Below are 27,071 nucleotides of genomic sequence, written 5' to 3'. Positions count from 1 at the left end.
GACTCCGGATAGGGCAAGATATGACAAAATAACGATGTATAAATTACCAAGGGCACATGAGGGAGGGGGAGGGGGGAGGGAGGGGAAAAAAAAAGAGGACCTGATGCAAGGGGCTTAAGTGGAGAGCAAATGCCTTGAGAATGATTGGGGCAGGGAATGTATGGATGTGCTTTATACAATTGATGTATGTATATGTATGGATGGTGATAAGAGTTGTATGAGTCCCTAATAAAATGTAAAAAAAGAAAAGAGGAGAAAAAAATGATTAGGGCAAAGACTGTACAGATGTGCTTTATACAATTGATGTATGTATATGTATGAACTGTGATAAGAATTGTATCAGGCCCAATAAATTGTTTTAAAAAAATGGCATCACCAATTAAGAAACTCCAAAAATACAAAAAAGCATCCATCGCTTCATCCTTCCCAAAGGCAGGAGTAAGGGAAGCTGAGCACTGAACTAGGTCTCAATGGTAGTGTTCACTCTACCTGAGCTTTCCCAAGGATGGCTCTGAAGAAGACCAGAACCCAGCCCAGGCCAGCCACTGTCCAGAAGGTCCTGAATCATAGCGACCGTCCACTGGGAAGTGCACTGCTCCTTAGGGGTTCTGAGACCATGACTATGTACAGGAGCAGACGATTCCCCCCCCCCCCACCCCTCACCCCCACCCCTCCACACACACCTCTTTCCACTGCAGAGGAAATGGTGGGTTTGAATCTCTAAGCTTGGCTTAAGCAGCCTGGAGCTGAAGTGACTGAGCCATAGAAAAGCTAGAAACTTTTTTGTTACCATTTTAAAATTTAGGATTCTAGGATCCCAAATTCCAACGTTTCAAGTTAAGCAAGACAGTTCTCCAAATGTCGGCTGCCTAGAAACAACCAACCAAACAGAAAAACACCAGCAGACTTCTCCAGAGTAGCTGCACCTGGGAGCTTCCAACTATCCCAATTCCCGGCGCTCAGCCACGCAAATCCAAAGGACATCCATCTCCGTGGCGATGTGTGGGGGAGGTCAGGGCTTTCTTACACAAGGGGTTGAAGTCAGAATCGACTCCGGAGTGGTGAGTTTGCTTTTTATTTATGTATTTTAAATGAACCAGTCTCTTCCATTTCACCCCTGGCTGAGAATTTGAATTTCTACCACCAGATACATGGGATCAGAATCTACACTTTTACAAGATCCCCCCTATGCAGCTTTGTGTATGCACGAGAGTCACCCGGGGCTCTGTGCGAATCCCTGGGGTTCCTGTGAAGACGTACTCCCTGACTCAGTATATCCGAGGTAGCATGGACGTTCAGCAGGTGGTCAAATGAGAACGGACCTCTTTGAGAACCTGGCTTTTTCAAGCTTGTCATCCAGTTGCTCCCATGGCTTCCTTGGAGCACAAACTCTAGCTTGTTGCCAGGAGGAAGGACTGGCCGCCCTGTACCGCCCCTCAGGCACGGTTCTGTTGTCGCAGCCACTGTGTCCGTCCGTCCGTCCTGTTTCACGGACCCTCCACTTTACCAAGCACGAGGTTTTGTTCCAGGGGCTGGTTTCTCCTGACATGTCCAAAGGACATGAGGAAAAGTCTCAACATGCTTACTTTTAAGGAGCACTGTGGCTGTACTTCCTTCACACCCGGGTTGTGGGTTATTTTTCGGCCGTCTGGCGTACTTTCAAGTTCTTCTGTCACACCGTGGTTCAGAGGCATCCATTCTTTTCCAGGCTTCCTTAGTCACCGTCGCGCGTTCACATGCGCATGAGGCAAAGGACAGCGCTGAGGCTTGGGACAGGTACACGCTAGCCCTCCACACGGCGGCTTTGCCCTTTAAACACTTGAAGCAGGCCTTGTGCGCAGAGAGGCCCGATGCACGATGTCGTTGGGTTTCTTGCCTGAGGCTTCATGAGCGTGGACTACAGTCCAAGCAAAATGCACTCCTTGACCACTGCACCCCGTGCTCGATGTATCGGGATGTCTGTTGATCCAGTGGTGAGGATTTGGGTCATCATTTACCTTGAGCTATAATCCATACTGAAGGCTATAGTCCTTATTTCGATGAGTAAATATTTCAAGTCCTCTTAGTTTTTTGCAAGCGAGTTTTTTGCAAGTTTTTTGTGTGTTCTGCATAGCACAGGTTGTGCGGGAGCCTTCCTCCCGTCCCGAGGTCCCCTGATGTTCGGAGCTGTTTTTTCCGTACTTCTCTCCCCTCCTTTTATTGTCTAGTTCAACTCAAGATGCAACAAGCGTTTCCCATAAGTATGTGTGCAAGCAGACTTCTACCATCCACCTGTCCTGGAGGAAAATGAGGAATACCCTCCCCAAAACTGTGCTTGGTTTACAGGGGATGACTTCAAGAGTTACCGGGTATGACTGCTTTAGAGGGTGGTCTTGGCTGGAATCTTAATGAAAGCAAATTGTCACATATTTCTTCTACGTATGGCTGGGCAAGCTCGTGCTGCCAATCATTCTGTTAGTAGGTGACTGTGCAGCAAAAGCCAAAACCAGGTGCTGTCCACAAATCAACTTTTAAACACAGAGAAAGACCACTGCCTCATATTTCCATGGCTTTTTCTTGCAGGGCTTCAACCCAGTTCTTCTCAATTCAATCACAGTAAATGACGCCAAAACAGAATAAGCCAAATTTGTAAAGTGTAGGTATACTGGAACAATAATTAACAGGGAAAATTGCAGATTGATGCCCTGCTAGAAATTTAATCTCCCTCTTAGAAAACGAGAGCAGTGTGCATATTACATAACACCCTAACCTCTCGTTGGCAACAGCACTGCCCTGATCAGAGATGACAGCCGACCTCGCCAGTTTGTGCTCCGCTCTTCAGAGCCCTGGCGATCATCCAGTCCCCCACACGAGGCGCCTTTCAGGGCTCACTGTCCCTCTCCCAACTCCCCCATTCCAGGGCTTTGACGAATAACACATTTTCCTGTTCTGGTTACTGCTTCACTTCACCTAAATTTAAAAAATTTATTTCTGAATTCATGGCAACAACCATAACTGAACCGGCCTGAAGTCTTGTTTCCTCTTTCCTGCCCCGAAAAGGAAAAACTAAATCAAACAAACAAAAAACAACCCAAGGCCACTGCCACCGAGTCAATTACGACTCACAGTGGCCCTCCATGGGGTGTCGGGGAGGATACATCTGTATGGGAGCAGACAGCCTCATCTTTCTCCCAAGGAGTGACTGGCGGATTTAAACAGCCAACCTCCTGGTAAGCAGCCCAATGTGTAAGCCTCACCACCAGGGGTCCTTTCTGAAATGGAAAGAGTAATCAAATCACAGCACAAAGTTATGGAAATCAACCCGAAAGGGGTAGATTAGCAGTAGTATCGCGACAAAAGAGAATACAACCAGGATCCTAGTCTGCTTAGGCGTTACACTAATTCTCTTATACCGCTTACCTTAGTGCATTCATTGCTACAACCAGGATCCTAGTCTGCTTAGGCGTTACACTAATTCTCTTACACCGCTTACCTTAGTGCATTCATTGCTACAACCAGGATCCTAGTCTGCTTAGGCGTTACACTAATTCTCTTATACCGCTTACCTTAGTGCATTCATTGCTACAACCAGGATCCTAGTCTGCTTAGGCGTTACACTAATTCTCTTATACCGCTTACCTTAGTGCATTCATTGCTACAACCAGGATCCTAGTCTGCTTAGGCGTTACACTAATTCTCTTATACCGCTTACCTTAGTGCATTCATTGCTACAACCAGGATCCTAGTCTGCTTAGGCGTTACACTAATTCTCTTATACCGCTTACCTTAGTGCATTCATTGCTACAACCAGGATCCTAGTCTGCTTAGGCGTTACACTAATTCTCTTATACCGCTTACCTTAGTGCATTCATTGCTACAACCAGGATCCTAGTCTGCTTAGGCGTTACACTAATTCTCTTATACCGCTTACCTTAGTGCATTCATTGCTACAACCAGGATCCTAGTCTGCTTAGGCGTTACACTAATTCTCTTATACCGCTTACCTTAGTGCATTCATTGCTACTGCCAAACCTCGTCTGACAGGCCAGAAAGTAGCAATCACTTACAGGAGCTCTCGCAGGTTCTATTTGGAAGTGTCTCTCTCCGACCCTGAACTCATTCACAAGGAATGTTCCGCCAAGTGACCTCCTGGAGAGGCGAACGGTACGGTGTGTGATTTATAATTCAGTAAACCTATTTATAAAGGAAAAACTCCTTGGATTTTTGTGAAAGGAGTTTCAGTAGAAATAAATGGAATAGTCGCCCCACCCAAAATCATCCTTTGAAACTGTGTGCATGCCCTTTACAGGGTCCAGTGATAACTGTAAATGTCAACTGGACTATAATATAGTCATGCTGGAGGCCGGAATTGGGAATCCTCCCCCAAAGGAAAATTCCACAGACAGAGCATGCGGACACCTGTCAATAACAACTGCCTACTCTGGACCTTCTGCAGTACTCTCCTGTGCTGCTTTGATTAGGCCCCCGGCAAAGATACCTAACACAACGCGTGGATGACTGGTACCTTCATTTACAGAGTTTTTCTAATGTCCCAAATATAACCACAGCCCTTCATGCCAACACCGATCGTATCAGCGTGACTATACATGGTAAATAGACCATCCTCACGGTCCCCTCAGCGGTTCCGAAAACCTCCCTCTATCTGCATTATTCAGATGAGTTGCCCAAACAACAACCAGTGTAATAACCTCAGACACAGAAACAAATCAAACTGCAAAAGACACGTCCCTGCGCATCCACAATGGATAGTCCATCATTCTCAGCTACCTCTGGACATAATAATGGAGGGTGAGTACGGGATAGTTTCGGGGTTTTCGGTCTCTTTTTCCCCACCTTAAATACCTTGAGGTTTCCATTTTTAAGCGTGTCAGTCAGGTTCCTGATTTAGACCGTATAAAGTTCACCAGCTCCAAGGTCTGGCACCCTAGGTTTTAAGCAAGCCCTTGGGAAAACTTAGATCAGCGGGTGTGGGCTAGGGCGACTCAAAATACAGCTGTCCACTGCTCAACCGTCTCCCTCAACAGTCCAGGTTACTTCCCACCTCTCTCCCGTCTCAACCATCACTGCATCCTAGCAAAATCCTGGGTTATTTTAGGAAATGCCATTAACAGCCCAGGAATCATGCAGAATCCCCCTGGGTCATCTCCTGACAGTTCAGAGCTCTAGGCATCCCTTCCTTAGGAGGCACGTTCCTACACAGGTGGATTGATTTAGTCAGGGGGTCTCTCAGGGGGTCTCTGAGGTTTCCACTGCCCTCCTGGACTGATTCAAGGTGTAAGAGCTCAGGCTGTCATAAGGGATCAGTCCAAATGAACCTGTGGTCAAATGAACCAAGTTCAGATGAACACCTTCAATTATGCCATTTAATCTGAATACTTCTAAAGACAGAATTCTGAATTCTGAAGCATGCAAGTACTACTGTCAAAGGCTCTTAACATTTTTGTTCCGGGAGGAGGAGGGAGGGAGAAAAAAAATATATAGGCATCTCCTGACACCATCAAGTTTGAGGATTTTGGCTTTGTTAAACTCTCTCCCCTAAAATACAGTAATAATAATAATTTGAAGGACGTATAGACTACCTCTAGTCCCTGGATGGTACAAATAATTATTATACTTGATGGCTTACTGAAAAGCCAGCGGTTCGAGCCCAGCTGAGGCACCATGAAAGTATTGGGGGTACAAATGAGACCCTAGTGTGTAGTGAAAACTACAAACCAATAGCCTTCTAAAAAGGGGTGCATGGGATTTCAGCTCTAATACAGAAGGTCTAGTGATCTACTTCCGAAACATCAGCCACTGAACCAAACCCCTTGAGGGCAGAGTTCTACTCGGACATACAGGGAGCTCCCAGGAGGCCAAGGGACTTTTGTTGCATTTTGCAAACTGTCCCTAAGGTAGAGATTTTCTTACGGTGGCCAAGCTGTGAAATCCTCTCTCTCCTTAGTGTGAGCAACCTTCACCACGCAGTTCCCTGACTAACTGCTATAGGCCAGGAGGGGCTGCAGCACTCTCCTGCTTCATGGCTGACAGAAGGGGGCCTCTAGCCATTCAGACACCACACCGTGTAGCCGGAAGTGCCCGGAAAGGTGGACTCTCAGCACACTTCCAAAGCCGTGCTCCCTGGGACTGTTGCTGTTGCCACAGTCCAGTTGGTCCCATAAACACGGTGACGTTGACTGAATGGGAGGAAACGCTGCCCGGCCGGTCCGACAGAATGGCATACCGTGAAGGGATGCAGACGGGACCACTGTTAGCTACATGGGTTTCACTGGCTGCTTTGTTGGTAGAAGGGGCTCAGGTCTGTCTTCCTAGTCCACCTTGGTCCTAAAGCTGCAGGAGCAGGTGGTGGTGGCACATGAGATGCGCCAGCAGGGAATCGAACTGCGGTCTCCATGAGAATCCTACGACTGAATCCAGCAGTGGGACAAACAGCTAAGCCTCATGGGAACAAGAGGCCAGCTGAGGAGTCTCCAATGGGGAAGGAGAAAGCTGGCTCCACTTGGGGGCTGCAATCAGTCACCCTGGAAACCGAGAAGCACTGGAGGGCATCTGAGAACTGCCCTCTGGAAACTGTTACAAAGAGCAGCACAAAGCTTTCCCCAGCCAGGACTGAGAATTGGCCAGCCTACGGGGCAGGCGGGTGAGGAGCGGGAGAAATGGGTCGCTTCCATGGAGGTCAGCGGGAAGCTCGGTGTTTAGAGTGTCCCTTTCTTCCTGCACAAGATGAAAAGAAAGTACAAAGGGGGGGGGGGGGGATGGGCGCATCGGCTACTCAAGCGGACCAGCTGCTGAAGCGCTTCCTGTTATGCAAGCACTAAAGGCCTTTTTCATAGTGTGATTTCCAACGCCATCCGTGGAGCCTGCCTGATTGAACACGTCCCACAGGTTTAGAGTGACCTAAATGCACGCCTCTATTTAAGCCTTTTGGGAGTCAACTACCAAAGCCGTGCACGACATCATTTCAGAGGCGGATAGGTGCACCTCCTCAGCACTGACCTTACACCAGGGTGCCAACACCTTTTCAGCAACCTTCCCAGAAGAAATGGCCCAGAAGCACCAAGGCTCATCAGACGTGCTGACGCTCAAGTTGGGTCAAATGACCAAAAATGAACATATGATCCATGCATGCTCATTAATAGCATCAACACTTCAGGGTGTCATTTCATTTTGTCAAACTGTTCTTGCCACAAATTCACTGGGTTTTCGGTTTTGTGTTTTAAACTTTTCACCGTGATTTAGGTTCACAGAGCCGATCACCATTTGCTAGAGGGCCTGAACTGTGCACGATGTCCACTGGCTGATGTTCAGCTGTGAAGACACTCCCCACCAAGCCGATGTATACTTCCCCATGATCTTCTCAACAAAGCATGCATTAAAAAAAAGAGAAAATCAGACTCAGGACTTTATCCCAAGGAGGCCGGCAGAAGCCCCTCCTTCCAGGCTGCGGGTTGAACGTTCAGATTCGACCCAAGCAGAAACAGCCCAGCACACTCAAAAGCTTTGAGCACCGAAAGGAAAAACTGAAACATCACATAGTAAAAGGGCACACATCCTGCACCACGTCACTCTGCCTCTTCCCACCGAAAGGAGAGACCAGTGATGCGATGCAAACTCTTCTCCACACCACGTACTGACCTCTCAAAGCTATCGCCGGCAGATGAAATCAGAGAAAAGACTGAAATAAGGACCAGCCCAATTATGACCTCTTGGTTCAAAAACAAATTCCCTGGAAAGTCGTAACATGCACATGGCTAGCAAAACAGAATTCACATGGCAAACATGCTCACCAGATTCAGGGTCCGATACAGAGAGCCACCGGACCTGTCATCATTTGCGATCCTGGACTTGCGCTTGAATTTCCACAGGGCAGACATCATCGGGAATACGGTCTCATGGTAACTCTCCCACCTGACATGGTCGGCACACACATACACACACACAAGTTTCTTAAAATACTCCCCGAGCAGCCAAAGCCTCCCAGTCGGGAGAGAGCATCCTCCCGCAGACAGCCTGTGCCGGCTCTGCCCTGAAAACCTACGGGCGCGGCTGGGTGGGGAGAAGGCAGTGAGGCGCCGAGACAGCACCGGGGACCAGAGCTCAGGCTTTGGCTGCACCTGGCTGAACTGCAAAAGTCCCAACAGGAAAGAAAGCAGAGAGGAAGCTGCCCCCACCCCGCTCTGGGATGTGAGTGGCTCAGCCCGCAGACCTAGACCAGCTGACTGGCCAGTGCCCGCTCTTCCCAGGACGATTCAACCCAGAACCCAAACCTGCCAGGCTCCCACAACTCTGAAGACCCCAGCTCGCCGCCGACTTGCAGGTTAGTTAGTTTATGTTGGCACGGATTTCTGCTAACGCTTTGTTACAAAAGCAGATTATTTCTTTCAGAGACAATAACAATGTTGAGGGAAAACAAATTCCCCAAGTCTTCCTGCAGAATGGAAATGTTCTGGAAAACAAAATCACAGCTGCTGGGGTGCAGGACACAGACTGTCCGGCGCTAATTAGCATGTATTTCCAGACACAAGAGTTTTTGATGAGAAGCAGAGGAAACCAGTAGCCAGTGGTGACAGGCTCTTTGGAGGTTGTCACCCACAGTCCCCAGAGGAAGGAGGTGGCTCACAAAGAGAAAGGCCGCCAGACTGCCCCTGCAGTGTGTGGGTCCCACCCCCGCCCACCGGGGTGTGACATTCCAGGGGCCCCAGGACTCCAGGACAAGCTGGGAATTATGCACTTGCTCAGCCCTGAAAGGCTGTGTGCAGCCCCAAAATGGCTACTTAACAAAGCCGAAAACTGCCTGTGACTCCGGGATGCATTCTCTTCGGCCTTCCTGATAGCCTCTAAAAAGCTTCATTTAGAACAGCAAAAATGTGAAAGGAAAAAAAAATGAAACAACCTACACATATTCTGCTGGAATTTTTTTAAATTATGCTATCAGCTGTTGATGCTCCCACCCCCGGCCTGGCCATTCCGGACAGGCAGATGAATGCAGCTTTCCATGTGTGCAGGGTCTTGTAGCTGAAAGAATTAACTTTCAGTTTATGCTCGAGAACATTCCATATGGATACAGGAGATATAAAAAACATAACTGGGACCAAGCGGCTAAAAGGGACTTCTTATTCCTACTTTAAACCACAGTAAGAGAAAGATACTCAGAGATTTGAAGTATAGGAAAATAGCTAAGATGCTAATTACTAAGACTCTAATTAACCTAGCGCACCATGAATGAATTAGCTCCTTTTCCTTGTGTGGAAACTGACTGGGAAGCAAATGGCTTAACAATATTTAATAAGCAGTAAAACCACGTGCTTTCCAGTCAGTTTCAATTCATGGCAACCCCACCAATTTCAGAGAGCAGACCTCAGTTCCAGGGGGGATTCCCATGGCTGATGGCCAGGCCTTTCTTCTGAGGTGGCAATGGGCAGATCAGAGAGCAAACTTATGGTTGTAAAATTAACTGTGAGCAACGCCCCAAACGGAAACCGAACCAGTTGTCACTGAGTTGATTCTGACTCATGATGGGTGTGCCAGGGCAGCACCGTGATCCACAGGGCTGTCAATGCCAGTTGTTCAGATGGCCAGACCTTTCTTCAGATGCATCGCTGGGTGGACTTGAACCTCCAACCTCCAGTCAAGAGTATTAACCATTTTCACTGCCCATCCCACTGAAATGCACTGTTGTACAGTTGAATCCCACTCATGGGAACCCAGGGACTCCAATACAAGTCCTTAAACACCTGGTCCAGGGCCATCTGACACAGCAGTTGACAACACAAGGCCTAGTGTGTATTCTGTTTTGCCACCAAAGAGCTGTGTGGTCTTGAACCTGGCCAGTTCCTCATCTACAAAAGAAGGGAAAGGGGCGTGTCTCGCTCCCAGAGAGCATGTCCTAAGGCGATTAGTGAGTGTGAAACAATGGTAAACATAGTAAACTAGGTCAATATTACCCAGCCTCCAACCACTGTTTACTCCATTACAGGTCTGAAAGGCGCGGCCTTCAAATCGCCTACCTGAGAAAGTCCATTAACTGGAGGCCCTTTCAGTGGAGTGATCTGGATTGAACAATAACACATTTCAGATATAGAACATAAAATCTGCATCACGGCCAAATATGGCAGTCATTCCGGGTACAGAATTACACCAACTAACAGCTGCTGTTGCTTCGATTCTGACTCACAGCAACCCCAGGGAGCACAGCGGGGAACTGCTCCCTCCACAGGCTGTCCAGTGGCTGCGAGTTTTCACAAGGAAATTGTCACGCTTCTGTTTTTCTGGAGCGCTTCTCGGTAGATTCGAACTGCTACACTGGGATGGTTAGGGATTATGTCAACAGGATACTCCTGGCTGTGGGGGGAGTCAAACCTGTCCATCAAGTGGTAAACTGATGGCACCTCCTTGGGGGGTGTGACCTTTTTAAAAAATCATTTTATTAGGGGCTCATACAACTCCTATCACAATCCATACATACATCAATTGTGTAAAGCACATTTGTACACACGTTGATCTCATCATTCTCAAAACATTTGCTCTCCACCCAAGCCCCTGGCATCAGATCCTCATTTTTGCCCCTGCCTGGCCACTCCCCGCTCCCTTATGAACACTTGATAATTTATAAATTATTATTTTTTCATATTATTTTGTCATGTCCCATGTCTCCCTTCACCCACTTTTCTGTTGTCTGTCCCCCAGGGAGGAGGTCACATGTAGATCCTTGAAATCGGTTCCCCCTTTCCAACCCACCTTCCCTCTCCCCTCCCAGTATCACCACTCACACCACTGGTCCTGAGGGGATCATCCGCTCTGGATTCCCTGTGTTTCCAGTTCCCACCTGTACCAGTGTACAAGACTTGCAAGGTAGGATTCAGAGCATGACAGGGAGGTGGGGGGCAAGCATTTAGGAACTAGAGGAAAGTTGTATTTTTCATCGTTGCTTCATCACACTGTGTCTGGCTCATCTCCTCCCCAAGACCCTTCTGTAAGGAGATGTCCAGTGGCCTACAAATGAGATTTTTTGTTCTGATGATGCCTGATCCCTGATCCATTTGACACCTTGTGATCGCACAGGCTGGTATACTTCTTCCATGTGGCCTTTGTTGCTTCTGAGCTAGATGGTTCATTTGTTTACCTTGAGACCCCAGACGCTATATCTCTGATAGCCAGGCACCATCAGCTTTCTTCACCACATTTGCTTATGCACCCATTTGTCTTCAGCGGTCGTATCAGGGAGGTGAGCACACAATGACATTATTTTTTTTTGTTCTTTAATGCCTGGTCACTGATCCCTTCAGCACCTTGTGGTCACACAGGCTGGTGTGCTTCCTCCATGTGGGCTTTATTGCTTCTAAGCCAGATGGCCACTTGTTTCCCTTCAAGCCTTTAAGACCCTAGATGCTATATCTTTTGATAGCTGGGCACCATCAGCTTTCTTCACCACATTTGGTTGTTCACCCTCTTTGTCTTCAGTGGTTGTGTCGGGAAGGTGAGCATCATAGAATGCCAATTTAATTTAAGAAATTATTCTTGCATTGAGGGGGTACTTGAGTGGAGACACAATGTCCTTCTGCTACCTTAATACCAAACCTATAAATATATGCACATAGATCTATTTCCCCATCCTCAGGTATAAATATATTTGCATATGAACATGTCTTTATCTAGACCTCTATAAATGCCCCTTGCCTCCCAGCTCTTTCCTCTATTTCCTTTAACTTCCCTCCTGCCCCACTATCGTTCTCAGTCCCCACCAGGGTTTCAGCAATTCCTCTTAGTTACATTACCCTTGATCATGCTCTACCAGGCCTCCCACACCATCCGCACCACCGATTTGGATCGCTTGTTGTTCCCTTGGCCCTGGGTTAACACCACTACCTTTCCCTCCACCTCCCCTTCTCCCATGGCCCAGTGGAACTATCAGTCCATTATGATCCAGTCTATCTTATTTAGACAGACCTGCAGAGATAATAACCAAGATAGAGCACAACCAAGCAACAATATACAACAAAACAACAACAAACCAATGACAGAAAAAAACCCCAAACAAAACAAGAAAGAAAAGCTTGTAGTTAGTTCAAAGGTGTGTGACCTTTTGTGTAAGGGCGAAATCCACAGAGCCATGACCTCTTTGTCCCTTTGCCTCTCTGCTTGCTAGAGCTCTGGGCCTGCCCCCAGAGGTGGTTCCATGCAGCCAGCCGACCCTCAGAGCTGTGGGCATGCTGCAGTGTTTCCCAGGACCTTGGATTCCGGTGACTCTACACTCACCAGCTCGTGACTCCCTGTTTCCCACTGCACCTTTCGGTGTCAGGAGCCTGCAGCTCAGTGAATCTGAAGAGGGCCTGACTTGCATCGGACCTATGGGCTTGAAATGGACTGGACAGGAGTGTCTCCTTGATATGCGGTTACTTCTTACCTATATGTTGCTGGGTTTGCTTCTGTAAACAATCCAGCCTAACACGTAACTTTTAGTTAGTGCTCGGATGCTTACCCATTTATGCCACTCAGGGACTCCACAGAATCATGCCACCTCAAAACCCCATTGCCTTCAGGTGGATTTGTATTCAGTCACCCTATACAGGGTTCCCGAAGCTCTAAATCTATACAGGAACAGACAGCCTCAACTTTCTCCCACGAGACAGCTGGTGGATATGAACTGCCCACCATATGGCTAGCAGTCCAGCACTTAACCAACAGCACCACCAGGGCTCCTTACAGAATTACACAGTGCCTCCTATATCCCATCTATCCCTCACTGCCATCAGATTGATGACGACTCATAGTAATCCTATAGGATTGCCCCTGTGGGTTTCTTGACACGAGCAATTTACAGGTGTAGAAAGACCCATCTTTCCTCCCACAAAGCAGCTAGCAGTTTTGAACTGCTGACCTTGCAGTTAGCAGCCCAACTTGTAACCACTGTGCCACCACAGCTCCTAGACAATCCAGCAGCAATGAACATATACCACTGGGTCAGATGCGGTCCACTGAATGAACTGAAAGTTTACCAGATACCCACGCAATCTAGTCATCATTAATTTGGGAGGAAACCATACCATCGCCTGTCCCTAACCTGGACCTTCCCTACTTCAGGGCTGTCAATGACGTTTCAGGGTTTTCTTCCCAAGGGAAGGGACCATGAAGTCAGAGAGACACACCGGATCAATCAACAAAGCCCCGGGGGCCTGTTCCTTCCTTCGTGATAACCTAGTGTTATAAACGCCATGTAGGACCGCGCGATGATACCATGGAAACGGAAACCATCTCTCTCAAAACCAACAAGGTGACGAGGACACAGCCCTGTCGCAATGAGGTGAAGATGATCTAAGTTAGAAAGTATTCAGAAATAAATGTTTTGGACACGAGAAAAATAGTTTCCTTCAAACCAAATTTGAGATGGAGGAATAACATTTTTTTAACAAATAATCCATATTTTCTACAACAGAATAATTAATGAATTTTCTTAACCCTGTCATGATGCTATTGATTTTTGCCCTGAATTTTTTGGTTCAAAGCATGTCTTTTCATTAATGGAAGACACCTGAATCGTGGAGCATTTCTGAAATTCTGTGAGGATATAGGGACTATGTCTTCTACATGTATGGGACACAAATGTCCTTCTGGACTCAGGGGATAGAATTATGTGGGGCACGTGCATCTCTCTGGACTCGGGTAAAGTTACCTGGGATATACTTATTACGCTGGACTCGGGTTAGATTATATAGGTGATATATATATATATATATACATATATATATATATCCCTCTCCCCTCAGGGGGAGTTGGTAGCATTAACGTGTGTCCCCCTGTGCTCTGCGTCACCCTTCGGCAGGGTCATACAAATTAAGGTACCTGAAATGCTCAATTCAGGAATGTGGAATCATTATAAGCAAAGCATTTTCCAAATAATGCAGAAAAGCCTGGAACCACTTAAAAACCTTACCTTCTAGTAAACAAAGCCAAAAGAGACAAATGTAATTTGTGTAAAATCATGCCTCCCAGGATGCATCACCTCATATACGTAATATGACACAAACCAATTTCTTCCCTCTCTACACCAGGGGGCTTCAAAAGGGTGGCAGGAAAACTCCATTGCCTTTTAATTCCATGTCCCTGTGGGCTTTTTGAAGCCCTTGCTGCCCATATTGTAGATCAGGAAGGCAAGGTCTGTTTCTCGTGAGGGCGACGGAGCCCCTCCTCTACAGTAGTGGGCAAGCAATCATAGAAGAGGGGCGTGAATTAAAAGCAACTACTCGGTGGGTTTGGGTTGGTTTCTTGACTTTAAATGAAACATGTGTTTCCATTCATCTGCTCTGTAATTAAAAATCAACAACATAAAGTCCTTTAATCTAGATATTAAAATTGCTTTCAAATATTAAATGTTGTACCGTGCCCAACTTAAAAAGACATGGAGGGTGACAATCATATGGTGGTGAAAGAGATTCTGAAAGCCATCCAACCCGATATACCCCAGAGAATCCTACAGAAAAGCGCATGCACACCGCCCAGAAAGAAGACACGTGGAAACGCAAGCTTCAGTCATCGCCATTCAGATGGGAAGAGGATGTTGCATGAGCAGTGGGCTTTCCCCATAGTTATAATACTTGAAAAATCAGTTCAAAGACAAAAACGTTCTTCCCTTTTTAAATATGGATAGTGGTCTTTTCTTTCTTTATCTTTAGATTACTATTGCTTTATCTTTACCACTTTAGCTTGTTTTTGTTCGTTATTGCTTCTGTTCGGGCTACCAGTTTGTGAAGCCCAAAGGGGCTGGATGCACAGAGACAATAACTGGGGCAAGGGCTTGCAGGGGATGTTGGGGGCACTGGGGAATGAAGGAGGCTCCTGAGGGGATTGGGGGAGTACACAATGAAGGCAGGAGAGGGAGGTACACTAGCACTGAATGTGATTTTAACTCATTTTAAAGGCAATTTAATCATGGGGGTAAAGAAAGAGAAAATGTTTTCAAATTGATCACGGTAATGATAAGACAGCTCTTCTTGATATGGCCGAATGATTGAATTGTATGATGTGTGGATTACATGCCAATAAAACTGTAAAATAAACAAGCAAAAATCCCCAGTTGTTTTCACATAGGTTCTGACTCATAGTGACCCTGCGAGTTACTGGGTAGAAGTCTATTCCTAACAGCGATTTTAAGGGTGTCAGACCTTTTCTCCAGAGTGCCCCTCAGTGGGTTCAAACTGCCAACCTTCCAGTTAGTCGCCTTACACTTAAGCTGGTACTGCTCACCCATCCAATGACCCAATCGTGTGGAGGAATGTGGAAGTCATCCTGATTTTTGCAGGCAAGAAAAACAATGATATAGCTTAAAGTTATGCACGTGATCCCATCAATAACTAGTAAGTGCCAAAACAACTTTATTACAGCAAGCTAGATGATCAAGATAAATCAGCCAACATTATAAAAAAGATTAAGGGAGGTGTGGTTTTGGACTTTAGTGGAATAATAGTGCGTTTTAAACTGAGGCGTGTTTCTGAAGACTGGTATAAGCCAGGCGCACGGCCGTGGGATTCTTTATGAAGAAGAACCAGAGCATGAGGGATTATGGGAGATGGCTTTAAGGCCTTGCACCAAAGATTCCAAGAAAGAGTATGTTCACAGTGCTCAAATGACGGAGGGACAATCTTCTCAGACAAAGAGAGAGATGGTTTTCTCTCCCTTTAATGTAAAAGATGCTCACGTTTGACAAGTTGAATGCCGAATCATGCAAAAGTATCTCATTACAGAACCTGTAAATAGCAAGACGTTATAGCTGACTCAACCACAAACATTTTGGGTGCTGTCTCATAGGTGCAAATGAATTGCTAAGGAGGAAACAGGATGGAATTACAGCATCCACCGGGAACTCCAGCGGCAGCAGAAATTAAAGGGAAAGGGCTTTGATTCATTACAAGTGATTTCTACCATATACTCTCACATGTGAGCTTGTTACCCGGGCTGGCATTCGGATGTCACATGCTGCTGTTTAGCAGCCTCGCAGACTCAGAAGCACTCCGTCCCTTGGGGAGGCTTCGACCTGCAAAGGCTGCAAAGGCGCCGTGTCAGCTGCGATTCTGCGGTGGTCCGCGCACATGGGATGTGCAAATGAAATCCTCTCACCTTGCTGCTGTGGTCAGTCTCATCGGAGGACTCCAGGTCTGGCCCGTCGGTCTCCTCGGCTGCAGTCTCGGCGCTACTGCCCTGCTCACTGCACAGACTGTGGCCTGCGAAATGGAAGGCCAAGGAAATGTGGGTCAACATGCAAAGCAGTTGCCAAAGCCACACCTGTGCAGGGAAGGAGCGGTGTGGGCTCTGAGCTGATGGCGTGGGGAGGAGGTCGTTCGACTCCAAGCACTCGTGCTTCAGGATCATGGCTCAATCAGTGGCTGCTCGTTTTTGTTGTTGTCGCTGCTACCGCACTATGACTGTTTTATTAGGAATATTGTGCTTCAAAATCCAATATGACAACAACAGAGTGACTGCAAATACTCCCCATCTGCCAAACGCGGTCACATCAATGTTCACCAATCTGGCAAAGCATGAACATCTTATAAAACCCACTCTTGGCACTAGGCTCTAGGCAAAAGCACAGGCAACTCTGACGACCAAAAGTGCACCTCCACATTTCCAAACAACAGACCCAGCCCAGCTTGAGCACCCTGCCCTGGAGGAGCCGTTGGTTGCAGTGGTCAAGCCTTTAGGAGGAGCACTGGCACTGGGAGTCCATCCGTCGGGCAGCTGAAAGGGACGTCCTCAAACTCTCATGCACTACGGGTCGAGTGATGTCCCCAGATTTATAACCATCTGGGGCCTCTGGATATGACCTGATTTGGAAATAGGATCCATGAAGATGTCATTAGTTCAGGAATATCGGATTGAGGGTTGTCTGCATCCAATGACTAGCGTGCCAGGATTACAGAAAGGGGGAGGAGCTGTGGACCCAGGGAGACCCACAGGGACCGTGGCCACTGTAATTGATGCAGCGGCTGAGAGTACAGTTATGCTGCCACGAATCTGAACACATCAGGGGCCACCAGGCAGTCAGCAGGACAGAGGAAAGAGTCGCTCTCCCAGAGCCTTCGAGGGAGCATAACCCTGGCAGCCCCAGATGTCAGACTTCTGGGCTCCAGAGCTGTGAGAAATTAATTTCTGTTGTCGTAAACCACCAAATTTATGGTAATTTGTTACAGCAGCCACAGGATACCAATAAAGCATGATTCTCTCAAAGAGCTACACTCTCCATCAAAAGTGACGTACAACAACTAAAATAAAAAGTACACAGGAAGGGAAGGTTTCCTAATACTGCTTCATGCTGGTCCTGGTCCCCAGACTCCAACCCCAACGGTATTCAGTCACTGTGAAGGCAGTGTAAAGACACCTTCTTTCCTTGCACATACCTTTCCACTATTCCCACTCTCTTCTACTGATGAGGACGTGTGTCCTATGCTCCATTCACCTTCCTTTGTGGCGGGGAGGCAGAGCGGACGTATGCCCCCACCTCTCTTTTGAATTAGAATTAGCAGTATACGGGGATTCCTGCCATTGTTACCCTCTTTTCCTACGCCCCGTTCATTCTGTCTCGCTAACATTTTCTTCGAAGGTTTATCAGCCAAGGTATTTTGGAAGTTGAGGGGCCAGAATTTTTAGAAATGAGAATCATAGCCACCAAAACTAAACACCCCTGGATAAGAAAAAAAAAATGAAGAAACAGAAGACACTGACTTAGTTCAGGCAAAGACATTTCCCAATGTTGAAGCTATCAATATGGAATTACATTTAAACAGAGACATTCAAAAACAAGGAATGGTAAGATTTACCACACAAAGACAGTGACAAATTCCCTAAAAGAATTCCACTTTGATTCCCAATTAGCAATTCACTAAAGGAATTAAACTGCATAAAAAGAAACATAGGCCTACAAGACCTGGCATACAAGATAAAATGGTAATACAGAATTTGATGTACACGTAGGCTGCGTCTTACCAGATAAAACAAGTCCCTGCCTTCAAAAATGGAGTCATTTCAGGGTTAAAAAAATACACATGCAATGAAAACAAAGGAGATAACAAGGATGGAGTGATTATATTTTAAATGTTGTTAGATGATCTCTTTATTTTCTGAAAAGAAAATAGACTAACTGTGGACTCTGTACAGTACAAATATAGATTATGAATTCTGATAAAGGAGAGCAGATTTTTTCACTTCAATTCAGAAAAGGACAGGAGAGGGAAGGGGGAGAAACGTAAGACAATCCCCAAAATTAAAATAAGATCACAGACGCAAGTGAAAGTACATGCTTCTATTAATAAATGGAGCTAGACTAAACATCGTGCTCTATTTTTACACAAACCATGCATGTGCTATATAGCTTTCCTATGTATAGTATGCACGCTTTATATCTGTGCCTTATTTACCTGAGGAAAAGCACGGCACTAAAACTTTACATTTAGATGGAAAAGAAAACAATGTAAGACAGAACTCCAGAAGCAGCCCTAGGCATAAAGTCAAGGGAGTCTAAAGGAATAGAAAAAGTATAGTGGGCAGGCACAAGGAAGGCGAAGCAGCTCCGCAAACGTCTGCCCAGAGAGGGGCACACAGGCACACAGAGCATGGGAAAAGGCCACCCCGTGGGGACGAGATTCAGCTCTCCAGGACAAAACGCCAGCTCTACGGACAAGCACACGATTAGAGAGAGGACTTAAAGATGTATCTCTTATTATCAAGCTAGGTAGGGATACGTGGTGTGTAAATGTCAATAACTAGCAAGCTTGATTGATGAGTATACTTCAAATTCTTTTCAAGACTCAATGAAGAGATGTTCTTCCCTGGGATCAAACCACCTGTGAACACGGGGCCATTAAGGCAACATTATTCAGGTTGGGCAAATATCAAAAGATTTATATTCAGAGAGGCTACACAGGCAGCATTTCTTAGAACTAAATTTGTTCTCAAGAGCCAAAGGCCAATAATACCAATGGCAGTTTTAGAGGAGAAAAACAGACGGGGTACTTTCTGCACCATGTATCAAAACTTACTTAAAGTGTCAGAAATCTAAAGCAGTTCAGTAGTAGAAGAAGACAAGCTAAGAGATCAGAAAACCCAGAAGCACTCGCCCCCCCTAATCCCCCACCCAGTACCAGGAATGGAAGCCCATAGGGCAGGGGTCCTCAAACTACGGCCCGTGGGCCACATGTGGCCCACCGAGGCCGTTTATCCAGCCCTCCTGGTGTTTTTGCCACTGCTGCCTGTCCTGCTTAGCAGCTGACTCATCCAGCATGCATAGGAATGTATTGTTCAGAGTTTTTTAAAACTATAGTGCGGCCCTCCAACGGTCTGAGGGACAGTGAACTAGCCCCCTGTTTAAAAAGTTTGAGGACCCCTGCCGTAGGAGATCCAGAGAAAGGAAAGGGCTATGTGGTAGGTGTAGCTAATGTAATAGATTATCCATTCGAAAACACCTAAAAGTCAGTTCTCACATCATTTCGAAACTCAATACCAAGTAAAGTAGAAAACAGAACGCACATAGTCAAAACCATACTTTCTTAAAGAAGAAGATATAATATTTGTTATCTCCAGGGAGAGAAGTATTTCTTAAACAAGATCCAAAAAGAACAAGCCACAGAAGATTGGAAGTTACATTTGACCAAAACGAACAACTTTTACCCATCCAAAGTCACCATAAAAGCAGAAAGATAGATCAACGAATGAGGAAAAATGTATATCCAACACATATCCCTAGTAAAATATTAACACCAAGAATCTGAAAGAAATCCTACATATGAATAACTCTATGTGCATATTGGAAACTCACACGGGCGATTCTGCTCTAGAATTGACCCAGGGCAGCGAGTGAACTGAGTCTTGGTCTGCTGCTGTGCTCATGGAGCCCTGGTGGAATAGTGGTTAGGAGTTGGACTGCTGGCCAAAAGGTTGGCAGTTCTAAACCACCAGCTGCTCCTCAGGAGGAAGACAAGGTTTTCTACTCCTGTTAAGAATTACAGTCTTGGGGGGGAGGGAAAGGAAAAAGAAGGGCTTATATCAAGGGCTCAAGTAGAAAATGTTCTGGAAATGATGAAGGCAATGTGTATAAATATGTGTGATCCATTTGATGTATGGAATGTTACAAGAGCCCCCCCCCCAAAGTAATTTTTTTTTAAGTACAGTCTTAGGAGCCCGTAGCGGCCATTCTAACCTTTCCTACAGGGCAACTATGAGCTGACGTGGACTGGATGGCAGAGAGTGTATGTGCTTAGGAAGGAGCTAGGCAGCAAAAGACATTTATAGAGGTATAGACATAGGAATGTAAACATTAATATATAACAATAGGGATCTAGGTCTATGTACATATATTTCTAGGTTAAGTATCAAGGTAGCAGATGGACATTGGGCCTCCCTACTTGAGTCCTGACTCAATGCAAGAACACTTTATTCTAATAACCTGGCATTCTGTGATGCTCACCTTTCCAACATGACCACAGAAGACAAAATAGGTGCATAAGATAATGTGGTGAAGACAGCTGATGGTGCCTGGCTATTCCAAAATAGAGCATGTGGGGTCTTAAAGGCTTGAAGTTAAACAAGCAGCCATCTAGCAGGGAAGCAACAAAGCCCACATGGAAGATGCACACCAGCCTGTGTGATCATGAGGTGTCAATGGGATCAGTTATCAAGCATCATCAGAAGACCCATAACAACCATACCTATGCAAATGAGGGTGTTGAGTGGAGACCCAAAGCCCATCTGTAGACAATTGAACATGCCCTCACAGAAGGGTCACAGGGAAGGGACAAGGCAGCCAGGGTGCAGTATAGCATTGACAAAACATACAACATTCCTCTACTATAATGCTTCCTCCCCCCCCCCAATATCATCACCCCAGTTCTACCTTACGAATCTGGATAGACTGGAGCATGTACACTGGTACAGATAAGAGCTTTCAACACACAGAATTCAGGACAGATAACCCCCTCAGGTTCAATAATGGGAGTAGGGACACCATAAGAGTAAGGGGAAAGTGGGGAGAAAGGGAGAACTGATCACAATGATCTACATATAAATCTATCCCTCTGGGGGATCAACAACAGAAATGTGGGTGAAGGGAGACAACAGTACAAGATATGAAAATAATAATTTGTAATTTATCTCGGGGTCACGAGGGTGAGAGGGAGGGAAAACAGAGGAGCTGATACTAAGGGGTCAAGTAGAAAGAAAATGCTTTGAAAATGATGATGGTAGCATGTACAAATGTGCTTGATGCAACTCATGCATGGATTGTTATAAGAACTGTAAGCACCCCCAGTAAAATGATTTATTAAAATGAAAATAAATAATAGTCTGTCTTTTTTTATTCCTACCTCATCTTGCCATGCTTTGCACCCTTGAGCAGAGGTAAAATCAACAAAATGAGGGAAAGAGAAAAGGTAATATAACTGGTGGTAGATGGCTTACAAAGATGATTGAAGGCAGTCCTCCCAGGACACTGGGCTACCCTCAAGACTTGCTTTAACCCTAAGCAGGTGAGAGGGGTGACAGATGCTCTATGGGTTTTGAACCAACGCCTCCAGAGTCCTTGAAGCTCCTCAACTCATCCTCTAGTGTCCCTGAACCAAATACGAGGAAGCCCCAAGCTAGTCTTCTGGAGGATGAGAGAACCTACGGAGCAAAAGGACCGTCCCAACAAACCACAAACATATCAGTGAGGTCATCTTCAGATCATCCAGCCTCAATCAAGCTTCCAGGTGATATGACCACATGGGTGGCCCCATGTAAACAGAAAACCACCCCGCTGAGCCTAGTCCAAATGGTTTTATCCACAGAACAGTCAGCAAAAAAAAAAAAAAAAAATCATGTGTGTGTGTGGAGGGGGGGCCAGCGATAAACCAACCAAACCCACTGCCATTGAGGGGGTTCTGACTCCCAGCAACCCTACAGGGCAGGGAAGAAGTGCCCCTGTGCATTTCTGAGAGCGCAAACCTTTACAGGGGTACAAAGCCTCATCTGCCACCCGCAGAGCAGCTGGGGATTTCAAACTGCTGACCTCATGATAACAGTCCAACAGGAAACCCACCAAACCACCAGGGCTCCACAAGCACAGCAAAACCCAACATGCAGTCCACTCACTGCCATCCAGGCCACTCTGACCCGCAGCAGCCCTGCCACGCGGAGTCAAGCTGCCCTGTGGGTTTCTGAGACGGCGAACCTTTACAAGAGTAGAAAGCGTCTTCTTGTTCCCATGGAGCAGCTGGTGGTTTCAAACCGCTGAACTTATGATCAGGTGCCCAACATGGAACCCACGACACCACCAGGCCTTCCATACCCACACTAGGAGGCTGTCATCATGAAACACATCAAAGAGAGGAGCTGTCAGCAGTGCTTGCCAAGAGCTGAGGGCAGCAACTCCAAGCGGGGCAAGCCTGCTCTGGCTCCCACTCTGCAAGGTGGTCTCAGGACTCCCCGTTTCAGAGGCACATGCAGCAACATTCTCAAGTGGGCTTGTTTGCTCCACACTTTCCCCGGGTTTTTCTTCTCCTGGCTGTCCCTGTCCTCACTTGCACTCTGCTAACGGTCAGAGGAGCAGCACTGGCGGCGCCATGGTAATGTCCTGGGCTGCGCGCTGCACGGTACTCAATTCAAAACCCCCAGCCGCCCCACTGGAGAAAGACGGGGCTTTCTACTCCTGGAAATAGTTGCAGTCTCAGAAACTGACAGGCGCAGTCCAGTTCTGCTCTGCCCTGGGGCGTCACTAAGGTTTGGCATGGACTTGACGGCAGTGAGACAGTGTGGTTTGGGGGCTCATCGTCAGAGCGAAGATGGGCAGCAGGACTGAATCCAAAGAGAGACCGACATGGAAAATACAGACCTGCAGAACAGGACCGGACATCTAGGTGGACTCCAAAGTTGCTATAAATAAAAGTCGCTGAGGTAGAAGCGTGGGGTCACCCCTTTACAAGAGGTCCTTCCCCTGATTTTCACACTAATCGTGTTTCTGGAGACTTCCAAACCTTCTCAACTAGCATCTCCATTAGAGGCCTGGGCAGGGCTGAGCTTATGGGCATTAATGCAACTGTACATTGACCTCAGGGAGGGTAAGCCCAGGCCCTTTGACCTCATTGGCACACCAATTTAAAAGAGAAAGGGGGAGGGGGGGAGTAAAGCAAACTTCCTTGCCTTCACAGTTATATTAAGCCACCACCATCAAGTCGATTCCGACTCATGGCAACCCTGTCGGTCAGAGTGGAACTGGTCCTTTGGGTTTCTGACACTGCAAATATTAACAGGAGCAGACAGCCTGATTTGTCTTCCTTGGAATGGCTGGTAGGTTTGAACTACTGACCTTGTGGTTATAAAAAAACAAAAACACTGAATCATAAAGAACAGAGGCTCTTACTCTGAGAAGCAACATTCTAGTCTTACTTGGGGTTTTCGACTGGGTCCTCTAGTACAGCCAGCAGAACCCAGCGCAGGGCCTCCAGCAGCAGCCTGTGGTATGTGACTGTGAGCATCACACACACAGTTTGGTCTGCACAAACGGCTGCCAATTGAATCAACAAACAGAGTGTGTACTGCCTGGGGTCTGAGAGGCAGCAGGGAGAGCCTGAGGGGCAGGACCATATGTATTTGTGGGAAGATCAATCTGGGTACTTCCTCTTTCTCTGGGGCCCCTCCCTGAGGCCTGATGGGCTGGGCTCTGTCTTCAGAACCTAGCTCCCAGAGGATCACCACTGAAGGTCAGGGAGAATTACAGCCTTCCATTTCTCCCATGGTGGCTTAGTGTGCTAGGCTGCTCACTGCAAGGTCAGCAGTTTCAACCCACCAGCTACTCCTCGGGAGAAAGAGGATTTCTATTCCCATACAGACTTACAGTCTCGGGAACCCACAGGGGCGGTTCTACCGTGTGCTATATCCCTGTGAGTTAGGGCGTTGGGTTTCTGGGTTTTGGTAGACAGCAGGCTCAGTCCAGGCTTGGCGCTCACAACCCCTCCCTCTCTGAACTGAAATGCATTAGATTTCAAACCTAGCTCAGAAGGCTTCCTTTCTGGTTACAAGAAAAGGCTGTTTGATCTACTTCATGAAGCAGGGGCATCTGCTCACCATGGGCTTCGATCTTGCATGCCTTGTCGGGAAGATGTGCTTAAGGTATACCGCAAGGTGCTGAACGCTGAACACTCAACATCGGCCCTAATTGTCCTTCACTGGCCATGGGCCTGGAGTTACCCACCGGCATTCTCCAGCTCACCTGCAGAGAGCATGTTCTGCAAAGTAGACTCGACGCCAGCTCACTGAGCAGTGGCACATTCCGCGTGCTCAGACTGAGAGCTGCACATGGACTTAAACACGCCACCTGCTGTGCCCCAACCACCCACGGGGCGTTCGGGGAAAGACAAGGGGAGCGGGGTGCACCAGGAAGTGACACAGGTCTGAACCCAGAGCCAAAGATGAGTTTGGAAGCCTTGGAAAGACACCAGTAGAATTTTTTTTAAATGAAGTTATCCAAAAGTCATTTCTGACATTGCCATTTGAGTTGGCTTAGAAATGTGCTTCGCGAGTTTTTAGAGTTGATTTTTCAGAGGGAGGTTGTCAGGCCCTGCTCCTGAGAGCCCTCTGGGTAAGCGCCAACCCCCAGTCTTCTGGTGAGCAGCTGCGTGGTGTACTAAACATGTATCTGCAGCAACACCCCTCCCCCTGAAGTCCCAGGATTCTCACAACTGACATAAACCCTGGAGGTGCTGCACAATTACTGGTCAAGATAGCTTTCAGTCAATGGTTGTCATGACAATGAGAATGTTTACTCTCAGTTGGGGAAACAGCATTCAGAATAAGCAATGGCTTGTTTTCCCTTCTTCCAAAAAAAAAAGAAGGGGGGGATGCCCTAAGAGTACTTACATTAAAATTCTCCCATAAATATTCAATAAAATTTCTTTTCTAAAAAATTACGTTAGACATAGATGTCCTTTCCTACTTTGATGTTTACTGCATTTATTTCCCCTGGTCTATTTTCTAATCACTAAGCCAGTGTTTCTCAAAGGGGGTTATCCTGCACCCCAACAGAACCTGGCAATGTCTGCTGTGATTTTTGTTGGCCTACCTTGAGGTGTGGGTTTTACTGCCTGTAATAAAGAGTCATGGTGGTGTAGTGAGTTATGCACTGGTCTGCTAACCACAAAGTCAGCAGTTCAAACTCACCAGCTGAACCACAGGAGAACGATGAGGCTCTCTACTTCTATAAATAGTTACAATCTCTGAAACCCAGACAGTACTATTCTAACCAATTCTCTCCTACAGGGTCGCTGCGAGTCAGAAATGACTCGATGGCAGTGAGCTTGACTTTTTGGAATACATCATGAGCCCTGGTGTCTCAACAGTTAAGCACCGGGCTGCTAAGAGAAAAGCCAGAGGTTCAAACTTACCTAGCAACTCGGGGGTTGAAAGACCTGGCAGTCTGTCTGCCTCACAATGACACCCACACAGACCGTTCCATGCTGTCCCAGAGGGTCACGATGAGTCTAGGACCTCCAACAACAGCAGTGAGTCAAGATCAGAGACACCCCTAACCACCAATGCACAGGAAGGACCCCTCACAGCAGAGAAGTGCCTGGCCGAAAACATAATCAACAGGGTCCCTGCTAAAAGCTCCTGCCCTAGGCTGAGATGGGCATTCAAAAGGAACTGAGCCAGAGGAGAAAAGACGCTTTCTAGCGTCATACACAAGGTTTTGCCACTTCCTGCCCCGCTTCCTCGTTGCTGCAAGAATCCTCCGTCAGTGACGCTGAGAGGCCTATCCTCATTGAGCTGAGCAGCCTGCCTCCATGTTCCCCTCCCGACAGGCACACGACGAGTGTGCGACCCTCAGAGCAGTGCCAGTAAGATTTCTGCAAGGCTGATAGGGGCAGGAGAGGGGGTCACAGAACAGGCTGCGGGGGCACCTCTTTGTCCAGATGTCAACGCACTAGCCCGCTAACCATACTGCCTCTGGTCAGAAACGGAGGACTCGGGATACACGCCAAGCCCACCTAACAGGGTTCATGAGAAAAACCGCAGCAAAGCGGGCCACAAAATGCTACCCACAGCGCAGCTGTGGGAGGTTAGCATGGCAGCACGGCTCTCCAATCATCTTCTCAGTTCTTACCGCCGCCACCCTCAAAGCCACGCTCCCGGCCAAGCAGGCTGACCAGAGCAAACCTACAGGACAGGGCAGAACTGCCCGTCAGTCGGAGACTGCAACTCTTCACAGGAGAGCCCCTCCTTCCTCCTGAGGAGTGGCTGGTGCTTTCAAACTGCTGGCTTTATGGTTAGTGAGTGCCCCAAAGGCATTACCCACGACACCACCAGAGCTCATTTCTAACCCAGACAGAAGAGAAGGTGGCTCAACCTAAAGTCCTAAGGCAGTAGATCCCACCCCCCCCATACTAGTTGCACATTGGAAACAAACCAGGGATGTAAGGAGCCACAACAGATGCACCCTCTGGCCCTACTCCAAACCAGGTGACTGTGACGGATGATCAACCAAAGCCAAAACCCAGAGCTGTCAAGTCGATGCCAACTCACAGCAGACCCTCCGAGACACAGCAGAACTGCTCCTCGCGGTGTCCGAGGCTGCCAATCTCTACAAAGCACACTGTGTCTCATCTCTCTCCCCAGCAGCAGCTGGTGGATTTGAACAGCCAACCTTCCAGCTTGCTGTCCATGTTTAACCCATTGTGCCACCAGGGTCCCCAGACATCTAAAAAGGGCTATTTCAGCATCACAGAAACAGAAAATCGTAGAAAAATGGAATTCGCGTCAGCTTTTCCATTTGGTCCAGGAAAATTCTGCAAGTACAGCGTAATGCACAGATTTCATTCTCAGACAAGTTCACCTGCAGTGGATTAAGTGGAGAGGGCAGAATAAGCAGCCTCGGGTTACAAGGAGAAGATGTTCAGGCCTCCATACGAGGCCCGTTTGGGGTTTTACCATTCATGAGCACTGATGCAGCACTAGTCTAAACTCTCTACCATGTAAACCAACACTGCGCCAGCGGCCTTCAGGTTGGATGACACTCACAGCGACCCTGTGTGTGTCCAACAGAACTGTGCTGCGCAGAT

General features: G+C 47.2%; 1 protein-coding gene across 1 annotated transcript in view; it reads right to left on the bottom strand.

Moving 5' to 3' along the window:
- The window catches only part of TIAM1 (TIAM Rac1 associated GEF 1), a 464,634-nt gene that overhangs the window by 35,017 nt on the left and 402,546 nt on the right, over positions 1-27,071 (bottom strand). The window contains exon 18 of the mRNA XM_075542381.1: positions 16,111-16,214. Coding sequence (XP_075398496.1) covers positions 16,111-16,214 — 104 coding nt within the window. The remainder of the gene's footprint in view (positions 1-16,110; positions 16,215-27,071) is intronic.

The sequence above is a fragment of the Tenrec ecaudatus genome, chromosome 2 (genome assembly GCF_050624435.1).
Source record: "Tenrec ecaudatus isolate mTenEca1 chromosome 2, mTenEca1.hap1, whole genome shotgun sequence".
NCBI lineage: Eukaryota > Metazoa > Chordata > Mammalia > Afrosoricida > Tenrecidae > Tenrec > Tenrec ecaudatus.
Note: the sequence above shows the minus strand (reverse complement) of the source record. Positions and strands in the feature narration are given on the sequence as shown.